The sequence below is a fragment of the Lethenteron reissneri genome, chromosome 25, assembly GCF_015708825.2.
Source record: "Lethenteron reissneri isolate LAM-NWPU_2019-01 chromosome 25, ASM1570882v1, whole genome shotgun sequence".
NCBI classification, from domain to species: domain Eukaryota; kingdom Metazoa; phylum Chordata; class Hyperoartia; order Petromyzontiformes; family Petromyzontidae; genus Lethenteron; species Lethenteron reissneri.
Window position 1 is genome coordinate 12,320,981 of NC_083803.1, and position 14,349 is coordinate 12,335,329.

Genomic DNA, 14,349 nt, shown 5'->3' on the forward strand with positions numbered 1-14,349 from the left:
TTTTCACCCAGCTGGGGCACTAACTCTTTAAACACACACGCGCGCGCAAACACATCATTCTCACACACGGAACACAAAGACAAAGATCTCCCGTATAGCCTTTAACAGACTGTTGGGGCAAAGTGCCGTTTGCGAGCACTGCTGAAGGCAAACACGGGGGAGGGTAGGGCCGGTTCCAAACCATACTCGATACTAATTTAAGGCTGAGCCAACCTAGGAGAGGCTCAAGACCAGTTCGGATATACGTCACTGATTGTTTGTTGGTCGTGAGCGGGCACCGTGCCGCGGGTCGTGACGCAGTGCGCTCACTACAACCTGTGCACAGTCGCTCCCTACCCTGTCTTTTATCTGACACACAGCCACGCTCCCACCACGCTCATCGCTCTCAAGCACACAGCCACGCTCGCACACAATGCAATGCGCGTGTGCAATATAGTGAATTGTGTACGTACAATGTGCGGCTATGAATTAAATGAAAACAGTGGCCACTTTAACACGTAGGCTATCGCGAGCAATATCATCCACAATGCATGTTTTTTTGGGGTGGGGGGTTAGATCGCGTAAGTGTGTCGTTAAACCCGTCACCACCCGACACACCCAATTAATAGGGTTTGTCACGTAAACCGAACATGCCAATGCTGTACTCGTGACGAATTGCCACGTTCTGCTTACGTGACAAACCTTACTAATTGGCTGTGTCGGATGGTGGCGGGTTTAATGACACTTTTATATTTACGCGATATAACTCCCAAAAAAAAACCCTCTATTATAGACGATGGCCACTGCTGTCACAGATCAGAGACAGACACCAAAAGCGTCGCTCTCTGCAAGCCTCAGCTATTTGCTGCACATTGTTCGCTCACACGTTTACCGCAGTGTTTATTTTATTGCCTTCAAAGGTTCATAATGTTTATTTTTATCATCCATCATTTCATCCATGGATGAAATCGGTCGCGAAAGCCTACATGTTGATTTTAACACGGGTTTATGGACTTATGAATCGAGAGTAATTATTTGTTATGATTTTTCAATTAATTTCTTGGTCATTCATATAACGAGAGGATTACAATGTGACGACGTGAGCTTCATCTCACGCAGACGGCAGTAACTCACGATGCTGTGCATGGCTCTCCGATAGCCTGAGCTGCTCTGCTTTTCATGCCAAAAATTGGGTATATTCGAACTCTGAACCAAGCCCACGGATGGTAAACCCATATTTAACGATGTAGACGTACCAGTGGTCAACCAACGTGGGGTGGATCGGTGGTTTGTGCACTGCGCTATCAACATGGCGACCTGTTCTAGATTTGAAGCTTTCGTGACTGCAAGGATTCATATTCTTAGGTTTTTTCGGTAAAGTCACGTAGATAACATTTTTTTAAAATTAATAAAGTAAAGTAAAAAATAAAATAAAAATCACGACGTTTCGGAGACGGAAGCTTGTGTTGCCTCCGAACGTCGTGATTTTTATTTTATTTTTTATTTTACTTTATTTTTTACCTACGTGACTTTACCGAAAAAAACCTAAGAATCATGGTGACCTGTGTTTGTTTCTCGGCCATGGCAAACATCACGGGCGAGTGATATCGGGACGGTTCCTGGGCCCTACCTACTTCACAAGCCTATAATGACCAACGCGATGATGCATTGCTAAAAAACACCCCACGTGACCAACACGGCATTAATCTAAAATGATTATTAGCGCACGTGTACTTCTGTTATAGAGCACGGGCCCCTTCCCTATTAAACCGAGGCCTTCACAGATAGCATTATTGCACCATAGCTGTCACTTTCCTTAGTCACCTTGCTATGGAAGACTTTCTACTATGCTTGAACTAAAAAAATCAACTCGTACAATAATAAACACTGCGGTATAGTTTCAAGACAATACAATAAACAAGCAATTAAAAGGTGTTATTGTTTTACTGAGACCACATTTGCCTTTCCTACACTATAGGGCAAATTCAAAGTGCCCTCACATTAAAATTAACAATAGACCAGCAGTCGTCTCCATTGCTGATCATTGGGCCTACGATAAAAAAAATCCCGACGGCAAGAATCATTTTTTGCAAAGAACGACCATGAAGTGGTATTCATTTTCCTGGCCTTGGAGGGAAGATATACTACTAACTCCTATCGGTTTTTTGTATTGTTTGTCGTTTAACTTTCTGACCCACCCCTACCGGACGTCTGTGAAAAAGAGCTTCATAGCTCATCGGATTCCTCCAGCCTCAAATAAAGATTCTGATTCTGAACTTGACCCTGTTGGCCGCTATACCCACATCACTACCCTCGTAGATACACATTTTGAAGATGACAGGGCCAATTTTCAGTACTCACACTTGAGAGGGGATTTAACGTTAAGCTCACAATGATGCCTTTTTCTGTAGGCCACTGTATCCGAATCAGCTCATAACACCAAGTAATGGTTCAGTAATCAGATGCAAATGATACCATTCATTATAAAATGTCATGCTCCACATGTGGCACCTCTTCACCTTTATTTGGGTAATTGAGTTAAGCCCTGGTAACATGAGGCCAATTATAACCCTATTTCAGGCTCTTAGTTTTTTTTTTTCCTTTGCTGAATTATCATCGCCACAGACTCGTGTTATAATCCCTCCAGTGTTGATGGCACTTCTGTGGAAAGCCCAACAGTGATTGCGTTTGGGAGAGACTGAGGCCTGCCAGAGAAATGTGGAAACATTTCCACCCCTGCCTTAGGGCTAACCGCAACAGATGAGCAACCACCTCATTTCTCATTCAAGTAGGAAGACACCTTGACTTTGACATTTGATGGCCTTGTGCATTGTAAACCTGTCTCGTTAATAAAGGCAATTGCATCTCTCCTGTCTGTCTGGCGAACAAAGATTGTGCCTACAATGCACAGCGGGCTTAGCAGCTGTGCTTGCAAAACAACAGTTACCTGGGTGATTCGTGCAAAAAATATTTACACGTGAGTGCATTGAGATTTTCCCCTGAATTTATCGATAACAACCCTGCCCTTGCCATCTCGTCGGCAGCTAGCAGCCAACTGACAGTGCATGGTTTGGGGATTTTTAACGCAAACACGTGGATCAGTTAGTTACGAATAAATATTTTAAAAAATGTTCGGATCATATCTGTAATTATATAGATACGATTGGATTTCGTTTTTTTTTTAAAACCGATCCCAAGTGACTGGGATTGACGTTAATGTATCGCACGGCATGGTAATGATGGATTACTTAATTACACAATGTGTTTTAGGAGTACCCGGAGAAAATACACGCATACGAGGGGATAACACTCAAATATCTGCACAAAATAATCTACAGTATTTGCTGTGCTTTTCCTGGCCACCTTGCAATCCAGAGATTTTGTGAGTCTCAAAAATCGTTGTGTGATCCACCAACATTTGTCTACAAAGCTCTGAATTGCACAGCCACTGCCATGACGATCCACCAATCATAAGAATTGATGCTAGAATTGATTAATCCAGCTGCAAGAACTATCGATCCACATTCTAAAGTTCAAATAATCTATTTGTGAATTGAATTGTAATATCTGCAGCCATGGTCTATTCTACGCATGCAAATGATTAATTACCTAATCTCACACTTGAGGTTGTGATTCAATAATAATTTTTGTCTCATTTTTGCCATCTTGTTTGTGTTGGGTTTTTTTCTTTTCTTAATTCTGTTAGCCTGTGTTTAACATTATCAGATCATTTGCATACATTTATTAATTTCTCCCACACACTATGTGACGCGTATTTTGTGAGCGTAATAATTGATTTCAATTGAATCTGCACCTGCGATTCGGGCAGTTGGCTACGTACGGTGCAAAAGAAGTTCAACAAACACACAATAGAGTCAATTATACATATACAGTAAAAAAATACTTTTTACTTCAATCCATAAAGATGGGCGTTAACTCTGAATATATATTAAACTGAGAAAATTAAAAACACGAAAGGAAAAATTCCCATGGGTCACATTGGAATATGTAATTACCACGAAGCAAGCAGGGGTGAAAGACCCAGCCCAGCCACCGTAAGTACCTGCTGACCCCAGCAGGGAAATAGGGAAGATTGATCACTTTTAAGAGCGCAATTGAATGTCGCCTTCGTGAAACACGAACGGGAAATAAAAGGTGGCGAGGTGCCTTTGGTGACCGCAACCTCGCAAGCCGAATTAAAACCGGCAACACTGCCTCTGGATATCTTTTCGGCCGCACACGAATGTGTTAAGGCTCCTTTTAGTGTCACCGGCCGTTGACGTTTAAAGGAAGGGCTGGAAGCGACATCATGCAGCGTGAAAAATAACATGTTCTAAGTACCCGGGAAAGCCTCACTGAGTCTCAAGGACAGCTTTTCAGGAGGGTTCTTATTTTGGATTGTGGACTAATAATATTTTTTGCACGTGGAAGTCGCAAAGAGGCGATCAACTCAAAGGGAAACGGGACTAAAAACACTAGGAATGGAACTCAACAAAAAATAAGTGTGAGACACTAACTACAATATTATATTTAAATGTGTTAATTGCCACATCATGATTTATTTATAATTACCTGTCAACAGTAATTCTTCTCCAACTCTGTATTGAAAGGATATAATAATAGTACCAGAGTACTGGTTCGTGTCCAGGTCACAGCTCATATTTAGTGACGGGTGATATCTGAACAGATCTTATCCCAGCCACCTTTCGAGTGTGGTGATGTATGCACTCCTGAGATGTTTCTTGCGATATGAGCACCTTGCAAATGTAACGTGTTGTTGTTTAGCCATACAGGCCCCGTGACCAACAACAACAACACCCTCATCCTTCTTTGTGAATTATTACCGTGAGTACTATTAATCAGAAAATTCGTTCTGAGGATGTCAACACGATAAGTTAATTTGAAGAAAGCAGGCAAGTAGTCGGATGAAGCTAGTTTTACAATACCAATTGCAGGATTACATTCGGTTACTACTAAGGCCTCGAGTAATGAAAAATCAGAGGCTGATTCCATTTCAAAAAGAACATTCGCAATGCTTGCGGAATGTGCATGAGGGAAGTGAACTTGTCAAACAATGGAGGCACTGCCATTGCAAGTGCAAGCGCCGCTCATGCATTCTAGGAACTCATCAATCTCTGCCAATGCAGAGATCTCTGCCCATTCCCGCCCAGAGCGTGGGACACAAGCAAACAAAAACAAAGATTCCCCCTAATGACCTTCACAGACTGTTGGTGCAAGTTCTGTTAGCGAGCGCCTATGAAGGCCGGCATGGCACACGAGGGTGTGGGTTGCCAGCACCATGCCCGACCGCCTTTGTCTCCCCAGTGGTCATGTTTACTACACACCTCACCAGGTACTCATTTGAGGCTGGGTCGACCTAGGGGAGGCCCAGGACTTGTTCAGATAATTGTCACTGGTGTTGGCCGTGAGCGGGAATCGAACTCGGGTCGCCGGGTTCGTAGTGCACTAACCGCTACACTACCGCTCCCCTACACTGTCGCCAACCAAGCAAAGCGAACAGAAAATAGGAAGGCGATACTTGGCTATAAGAAGTCATGCACTGTTAGAAGAGAGTACACTAGCCAACCAGACTGTAGTCTTATCCCTAAAGATGTGAAGGTGCAGCTGTGCAATTTCTCGCTCGCACTACTTTTGGCAGAAGCTCCTCCACTCGTGGGTATCGTGATATGTTTGCCCAATGCTGGCCAGGCATCTTGGAAGAAGTGGGAGTACCCACACACGCAACCTGCCATTTGGATAACTGTGGTGGGTGGACAGCAGTCAGTCCAAAGTTCACTCCTCTTGCCAGCTCTACCCTTGACATTTTCCTGAGCCTCCGATTAGCGCAATTGGCTACGTACGGTGCAAAAGAAGAAATACATAACCTGAACCCCACCAATCTTGTTTATCCATTTAAAAAAAAATGTTGTTCCATATTCACCATTGGAACTATTTTCGCATCTTGATCAGATGGCAGAAACACATCACCATATTCACTGTCAGCCATTTGCACCTCATTGGTAGCGGACATGTCCGTTATGTTTTCACACAAAAAACACATTCGTTAACACGTGAACGTGAATCCCTGGGAGTTTACGGTGCTTGCAGGGAGATGATGCTGGGACCACTCACCCGGAGCTGTGTGACGACATGTGCACGGGCACGGACTGGGCCTCCCCCTCCTTAAACTCCTTCTGCTCGTCCGTCCGCCGCCGATCCTCTTTCCTAACCCCGCTGTCATTTTCGTCATCGTCGTCATCGTCGTCGTCGTCATCGTCGTTGTCATCTTCCTCCTTTTCCTCCTCCTCCTCTTCCTCCTCTTCCTCGCCACCTCCCTGGACTTCACGCGCGGGCTGCCGCACGGACATGGTGAGTTGACCACAATGGCTGTGGCTGCAAGTGAGGCGCGCGGCAAACTGCAGCAGTAGGCATCCACCGCCGCCTTCATCGCCCACGCTCGCTGCAGCAGTGTTGCCTCTCGCCGCAGCAGCAGCAGCAGCAGGAGGATGGTCTGCTGCAGCACCAACAGGACCTCCCGCAGTTCCAGGCAGAGCTCCTGCAGCAGCCTGAGGGTGGCCCACCGAGGTGGACTCGGAGGCCGCACCGAGGTTTAACTCGGGGCTGAGCAGCAGGACGGACGCATTGGGTAATGACGCCCGGGTGAAGTCCATCAGCAGGAAGCGGCCTTATTTTTTATTTTTGTCAGGCAGACACGCAAAAACAGAGACACAATGATGGCAATGAGAACTGCAGTTCATAGATCATGATCACAATCATATATACTGCATAGGCACCGACGGCAAACCACTCGTTCCCCAGCCTAAAATGAGTACGGTGTATTGTTTAAGACAGGCCCTTCAAGGATATTGGGTAGGGCTTATGAGACGTTTTCCAAGTTTATCCACAATGAGACATTCTTTTCTGGGATCTGAATATACTTTGCTGTCTGCATCAATCATGAAAGTAAATAAGTGTAAATTTCCCAAAACTTATCTCCATTGGCCGTCACGAGGCAGTTGTGAAAATGTGAAATTCATTTAGTGATTGTCAACCTCTCCGGGGTTGACTTCTCACAAAGTGGTACTCAATGAATTAATCCCAGATTATTGATGGGCAGAGTCGACTCCAAAGTGGAGTTTGAACTCACGGGGACCTGATTAATTTCGTGTTTTAACAAAAACAATTGCCATTTTTTCCAGAAACTGTGCCTCATTCCACTTTTTGGAATTCAGCATGGACTGGTCTCAGCAGTGGAGGATCGGATTCCATCACACCTCATTCCACACCGGTGAAATGGGCCAAAGTGGATGGGATTACGGGTCAGGGCAGTGCTAGGGCAGTGCCAGAAATTGCAGAATTGTGTCAATCAATATTTAGGGGCGTGATCTCTGAAGAGATTGCTAAGAGGGTGTGGTGTCCTCTTCTGCTCGACACGCTTGCCAATTTGTGACTCCCCCCCCACTCCACAAAATTACGGTGGAAAAACCGCCACAAATTTTGAGTGTCATTTTTCTCTCAGAAAGGGGATCTGGTGTGGTGAAATAGATGTACTCGGAGACAAATTTTATTGGTGATGATGAAGACACCAGTGTTGCCATTGTTGCTGCTGCTGCTTCTGATGCTGTAGATGATGTGATTTATCTAGCAACAAAAAAACTCCACTGATTCCAAAACTTTTTTTGAATGAGTGTTTTTCACATGGCAGGAAACCATGGGCGTATACAGACAGGAAACCAACACACGGAAGGGAATAGCCCTAAAAGGTGCCAACAGATCCATACGTACACATACCTACTTGCTGTACTGTATTATTCTAGTAAGCGTGCAGCTTACTAAAATACTTGTTTTTACTTTGGAATAGAATAATTGCAGCAGCTACAAGGGGGGGGGGGGGATTTCCTCAAACCAGGGAGGTACTTACCAATCAATTGAGCTGAGTGTCAGACAGCCGTTAATCACAAAGTAATAAAAAAAAACGCTGCTGAAAATTCGTGCAGGCTCATGTCTGTGCGTCACGCGGCGCTTCAGCCGTAATAAGGTAAGGAGACATGGGCCTCCAGAGTCAATGTATCATGTTTCAACATTATTGCACAAACCCATGATGTACAATATTTACAATTGTGGTCAGAGTGGCGACCGTTAATATTACAGTTGTGCATGTTCCTCCAAAAAATAAACCTGGGATATGAATGCGCAGATTTTGTTCAGTATTCCATTGTTCTTCAACAATTTTTCATGTTTAATATACTGATTTCATAACTTGTTTGTTTATACATTTAGGGCCTGATGTGTAAGCTTACAGTTCGGCATTTTATATTAATGGTTGGTGGTGAAAATGGCTGAATAGTGGATATTTTCTGGCAAATTGGCCATTTTTTCACCAATAATTTGCAGAAAGGTGGGTCTACAAACACCACGCGAGCCCTTAGACATATTCAATTACTATGACGTGATAATTATGGATGGTTATTTTAGGGGTACAGTGGTGGTGCATTAGTTAGTGCACTGCATTATGAACTCGAGTCGGATTCCTGGTCATGGCAAACACAAGTGGTGACCGATATCACCAACCCACGCCGACTGATGAATTATAGTCAAACAAGCCTCCACGACCGCAAGGCGTGCAAAGGCCTTCTTCATTCCAGCGGTGTCTTGAAAAGAACTGCCAAATTATTATCGCTTACAATAATTATTAATATATTATACAAAGTAATTCGTGGACAAATTCCCCGGTGAATAGCAGCTTATCTGACTGTTTTTTTTTCTACGCAATTTCATATTTCAACTGTCGAAAACAACCACCACAGGACACCCACTGGTGACTTTCTATGAAATAATCGTGTATGTACAGGCGTCCCTTGCGCAAGAAGCGCCCCCTAATCGGGAGAAGTCGCAGTTACGCGATTCACATTTTAGGGATCATACATCACGCGAAGCTTTTTGCAGTTACGGGTGCAAGATTTTTTTTTTGTAATTACATATAAAAAAAATCTATTATAAAAATTCGAAGTAAAAAAATTTCTATATTTCTGATGGTGTCACCGCGTCATATAACGGGCTGGGCGCTGCCATCTTAGAGCATCGTGCGTGCTGCTGCTGCCCAGAAGTTACTCCTTATTGAGTAATCTTTGTGAGTTAGTAATCTTTTAAATATTAATTCTTATTCGCTGTTATTTAAACTCCTTATTAAGTCATTTTTGTAATGTTAATAGTATAATTATTACGTGTTAAATGTATACATATATTGTAAATCCAGGGCTAAAATAATTAAATTAAATTACACTAAAAAAAAATCGGAAACGCACCCCCTCCCCCCTGGTAACATGTATGTCTATGGGAAACTCGGCTTCATAGAGCGCAATTCGATGAACGCGCTGTTTTTCAGGAGCGCATGCAATCGCGTTTCACGAGCGACGTCTGCACATTCTAGTTTACTAACGCTGCAGAGATGATGGGCTAAATCATCCCACAAGCAGGAACTGAGGCTTTTGATCGCTAGCCAAGTGAGCACCTGTCTCGATTATTTAAAGATTTACTTCTAATTAAAACGTATCATTAATTAACATCATTAAAAGCAGCTCTGCAACCAGCCGTCTTTGGAGGTGTGAGGCATAAGCATTGACGGCTGCTGCCCGGTGAACTAAGCTGCTTACACGATCATATATCTACAGTGGTTTGGGGTCACTTTTCACATTTTTCAAAATGAACTAGTCCCATCGCAAACCGCAATCACTCGGTACCATCTTCAGTAACATTAATCTGATATGAATGTAACCTGATTTCTCACCGAAACTGGAGGACAGTAACAATGAGATTGCCGGCAACTGACTATTGTAATCTGATTACAACAACGCATTTATTCCCACCAGTGGCTGATGGTAGCAGAATCCTGTGATGGCCGCCATTATGGGATGCAGTTAGCCTTTCAACGTTTTGCAGAAACATCAGACTGCATAGGCAAAAAAAACCCCTATTCCACTATAGGTATTGGGGAAATGAAAAAAAAGCAGGCCCTTTTTTGTTGTTGCAGGCCACGTTGTTGCCATGGTGTTTCTGAGAACACTGTATGACAGGGCATCGTCAGAGAGTAAGGTCATATAAGGAATATCAATTGGATTTTTCATTCCGTTCTTTTATCGTGTGCCGTGTGTGCGCGCGAGAGGCAGAGATGGCAAGAGATTGAGTAAAAGAGTGATGGCTCCAATACAGGAATTTCAGTGGATGTGCAACAATGGTAAAGAATTTCCGATGTACACGGAGAGATGTAGTTTACTGTTTACAAAGGTATAAACGAAGGGGCCATTTGAAACAATCCAGTTCAGAGAGATGCTTTCTCTTTTGACAAACAAACCATCGCACGAGCAGCAAAAGGGTACGGTTGCTGTCATTATCGATAAATGGAATATGCCTCTCTTTTTGTGAATCCACTGTGGTGTGTGATTTCAAGATTGTTAGGTAGGCTGCCGGCATTACTATCTGATTCCTTCTGCGTTATTTGTGTTGACGTGCAATGGGAGGAAAGGGAAAGAAAAATAGAGCCAAATATGTGACAGCCCGATATGGGCGGCGGGGCTTACTGATGAGGGAGGAATGCACAGTCAGTCGTTACAGCAGAATGTATAGAGCAATATTAGAAGTTTTTTTTCAGAATCAGAATATTTATTCATGCTGGAGGAATCCGATGAGCTATAAAACTCGTTTTCATAGATCTCCACGGGGTAAGAACGTTACAACAACAAACAGTACAAAACATGATAGTAGTTCAAGTACAAGAAAGGTAAACAAATCACCCAAACACATGCAAATAAAAGTAAGCCATCCTCATCCTACCAGGCAAAGCCCACTGAGGCATTAACTTATTTTTCAGAAGCGACCCGGCCACAAATGATATCTCAACAAAGTGGCACATCATTTGGACATTTATAGCACAAAATAATCGAATCTCAGTGGATATTTCTAATATGAGCAGTGCTCACCTTTGTTGGAATCCCAAGTCCACCATGGTCATTCCATATTCCTTTACCAAGGGTCATTCTCTCTATAGGATAACTACGACTGACTTCACGCGGAGTGATCTCTTTTTTATTGACACCCAAAGAGGTGATGGGCTGGGTTGTTAACCCAGGCTCGGATTCAAACGGTACAAGTTTTTTCTTCCGAAAATAGTGTTGCTTCGTTGAAAGTTAACTTTTTTCCAATTGTGCTATTTTACAATCCAGCGAATCCAGAATGCCACATCCTGCCCTAGAACACTATTCTGGAACGAAATATTTTACGAGTTTATGACAGAATGGCCAGCCTCGGCTGCTATCTTGGCCACAAAAAGTAACCAGTTTGACATTACTCAACGAAATTCAAAAGTAAAAACGTCTCCCTCACTGTGGTATGTCATGCAGGACCGGATTAAGATTGTGTAGGCCCCTGGGCCTTCAGGTACCGTGAGGCCTCCAGTAATATTTTCAAAAGAAAAACAAAGTTAAAGAAAATGTTAATTTATTTTTACAAGGCTAACAACAAATGAAATTCAGCATTCACAAGTGAAATAACTTTTCACTTCTTCTCTGGAGGCTCTCCAGCTGACAGAGGCCCCTAAAGCCCCCGTGCCTTAATCCGGCCCTGATGTCATGTAATGTTTTTGGGTGTGCTTATCTATAAAACATTGAAGGCATAGATGTATGTACTGTACGGTGCACTTCTTTTGCATCTATAAGAGAGAGGATCAATGAAGCAGAATAAATGACACGAACAAATAAGATCGTGGAAATCGGTCGGCACACATGAAACAGACGAAACAAGGACAAGACAACCGATACGAATGTGACGGAACAAAATTAAACGGTGGAAACGTGAGACGTGGAACGAGATCAACAGAACAAACAAGAAAACATACGAATGAGACGGAACAAACACTAGAGTCGGTAGAAACAAAGCGAACAAGACGTGCGGCACAACAAACAAGACAGTGCAATCAAGACACGACGTGAGTCAGGAGACAGACGGTGAAGTACAGACAGCACCAACGAGGAAGTTGTTGTTCACACTCCGACTTTTTGGAGTGTGTTGGCGACCGAAAGAAACTGGTCCTGACGCAAGTACGGAGCCCCGTGTAAGGGGGTCTCATTACTCGAAAATGATTCCCGAGATGAATCGGCACAATTAATTGAATCCAAACTAAATACTTTATTTAAGCAGGTGAGGCTCACTGAGCTATATTCCAAATTTTTTTCAGAAGCGACCCGGCCGCAAATAATAGATCAATCCAAGTGCCTTATCACGTGGATATTTATAGCAGCCAAATACTCTTAAGGCATGTTTTTCAATGTGGAGGGGGAAAAAAACGGAGAATCTGGAGAAAAATCCACACGACCACGGGGAGGACATGCAAACTTAAAATACACAGGAATCAGGGTTAAGGATCGAACCCACGATCTCCTGCATACCAGGCAAGGTAGATAACATCTCGCCACTGTGGCGCCCACTTGGTTATGGTGGGGGGTGAATCATAACAAACCCGACCCTACATGGATGTGGTTGTGTACGACATTTTACTCAGCGTAAAAACCTTGTAGAGAAAAAAAAGTGAAAATGCAATAGACGAGGCCCTCTGTCCCTCTCTCTGGGGAATGGGAAAAGATCCTTCGGGAAAGGTACATTGGCAATTTTTCAGCCGGCAAGCCGTATGTGCTGAAAAGCGTGTTACATCAATTATTTCACATATTGCTTTAATGGCAATCAGTCGGCGCACTTCAATTTTAACAAATGGTTGAATTCTCTCTGGACTCCGATGTCGCACAACAAATGCGCTGCTTGATATTCAGAACGAATAATTAGTACATTTCATACCTCGACCTCTTTTGGTTAATATGTGCAGTAGCAATTTATTTCAGGATAATTCTGACTAGGTAGCATTTTGTTGCGCAGTCAGATTTATAGCGTTCAACCGGTTGACTGAGCCAACCACCTTCAGTGAATATAATTTTGTTGCAAGTCTACAGTGGCTGTCCACCACTGAGATGTTGGAATTTCCACCACATCGCCCATGGAGATGTGCGCAGAACCGCAATTGTCCACCTGAGCGCCGAGACATTCGACAACTCTCGGCTGGGTTCGCACCAGATCGGGGACGCGTGCCCTTCAGTCACGTGGCATGTGTGGCACACCAATGCGTTGGAACTGAGGCGTGGCGTTAAGGGTCTCGTGGTGTGTGGCTATTGTTTAAGCACCCCACGAGAAACATTTCACAGCCCTTGGATCCGCACCCCTTTGCTTCTCCTTCGCGCTGATTGGCTGCCAGTTCACTTAACGTTCTGAAGGTAAACCCAGTTAACACGGCGGCCGCATTAACTTTACACCCCCTGCGGTGTGACTCACTTGAACAAGGCTTTAGTGGAGACGCTTCCGCCAGCAGTGGCTTGAGAAAACTAATGAAAGGGCTTCACCTTTTCCTGTTTCCTTTTGTGTGTAAAGTGATCTAGTGTCAACCCACTCTTAAATGATTATAGAGACATAGATGATACCTTCCCCATGAAATACAACACACACGTGCTTTTCCCTAGGTACGCTACAATTGCAGAGTATGGGAATGCTTTTGCCTGATTGAGAATAGGTCATTGTCAATCCATTCATCCTCCTGCCTCATGTGTGTACAACGTGAAGGTGTTGCTAGTGCAGTAGGTACCTTGACATTTATTGTTGCTTGTGCGGCACAACTATCGTCAAGAAGCATAAAACCATCACGCGAACTCCGGTCATCCTCGCAGCGGCTTTTGGCTAACCATTGAACAAAGCCGGTCACTGCATTGTGCGCTGGGACTCTCTGCCTTCCAAAATTAGCGAGCCACTGGAGCTATGCACTTTTAAGTCGAGACTGAAAACTAATTTCTTTAAACTGCTTGTTGTGTTGAGTTTGTTGTCCTTCCCCTGCGCCTCCGATTAGCATGGTTGCGAAAGAAGTTCAACATACATACGTCTGCTTAATCGCTTATCTAAAAATCGCCTCCCATATATTTTCGTATTCTGTGCTCCTACTGCCGTGCTCGTGAATAAGCTAGAGACATACTGCGGAGGTCGCGCGTCGAAGCACTAATTGGCGACAGTGCCTGATGTTATAAAGGGACCCTAAAATTTAAATAAAAAAAACACAAAATTTCAACTTGCATAGTAAAGTAATTGTATTTTTTCATTTTCTATACAGCCAGATAATACGACAAAGTGCTAACCTTAAACATCCAGTCGTTCATAAAAGTTGAAGACAGTATAGTACTATAGTAATAGAGCGAGTGCAGAATCACTGAACCGGAATTGATAGTTTGAAAGCATTTAGCGCGGGCCCCTTGAATGTGCGTACGGTGCCCGTAGCATATGTAGCTA

General features: G+C 43.6%; 1 protein-coding gene across 1 annotated transcript in view; it reads right to left on the reverse strand.

Annotated features, from left to right (window-relative positions):
- Positions 1-14,349, reverse strand: part of LOC133347247 (ALK tyrosine kinase receptor-like) — a 186,772-nt gene that overhangs the window by 82,905 nt on the left and 89,518 nt on the right. Inside the window, exon 4 of the mRNA XM_061559357.1 lies at positions 6,112-6,664. Coding sequence (XP_061415341.1) covers positions 6,112-6,664 — 553 coding nt within the window. The remainder of the gene's footprint in view (positions 1-6,111; positions 6,665-14,349) is intronic.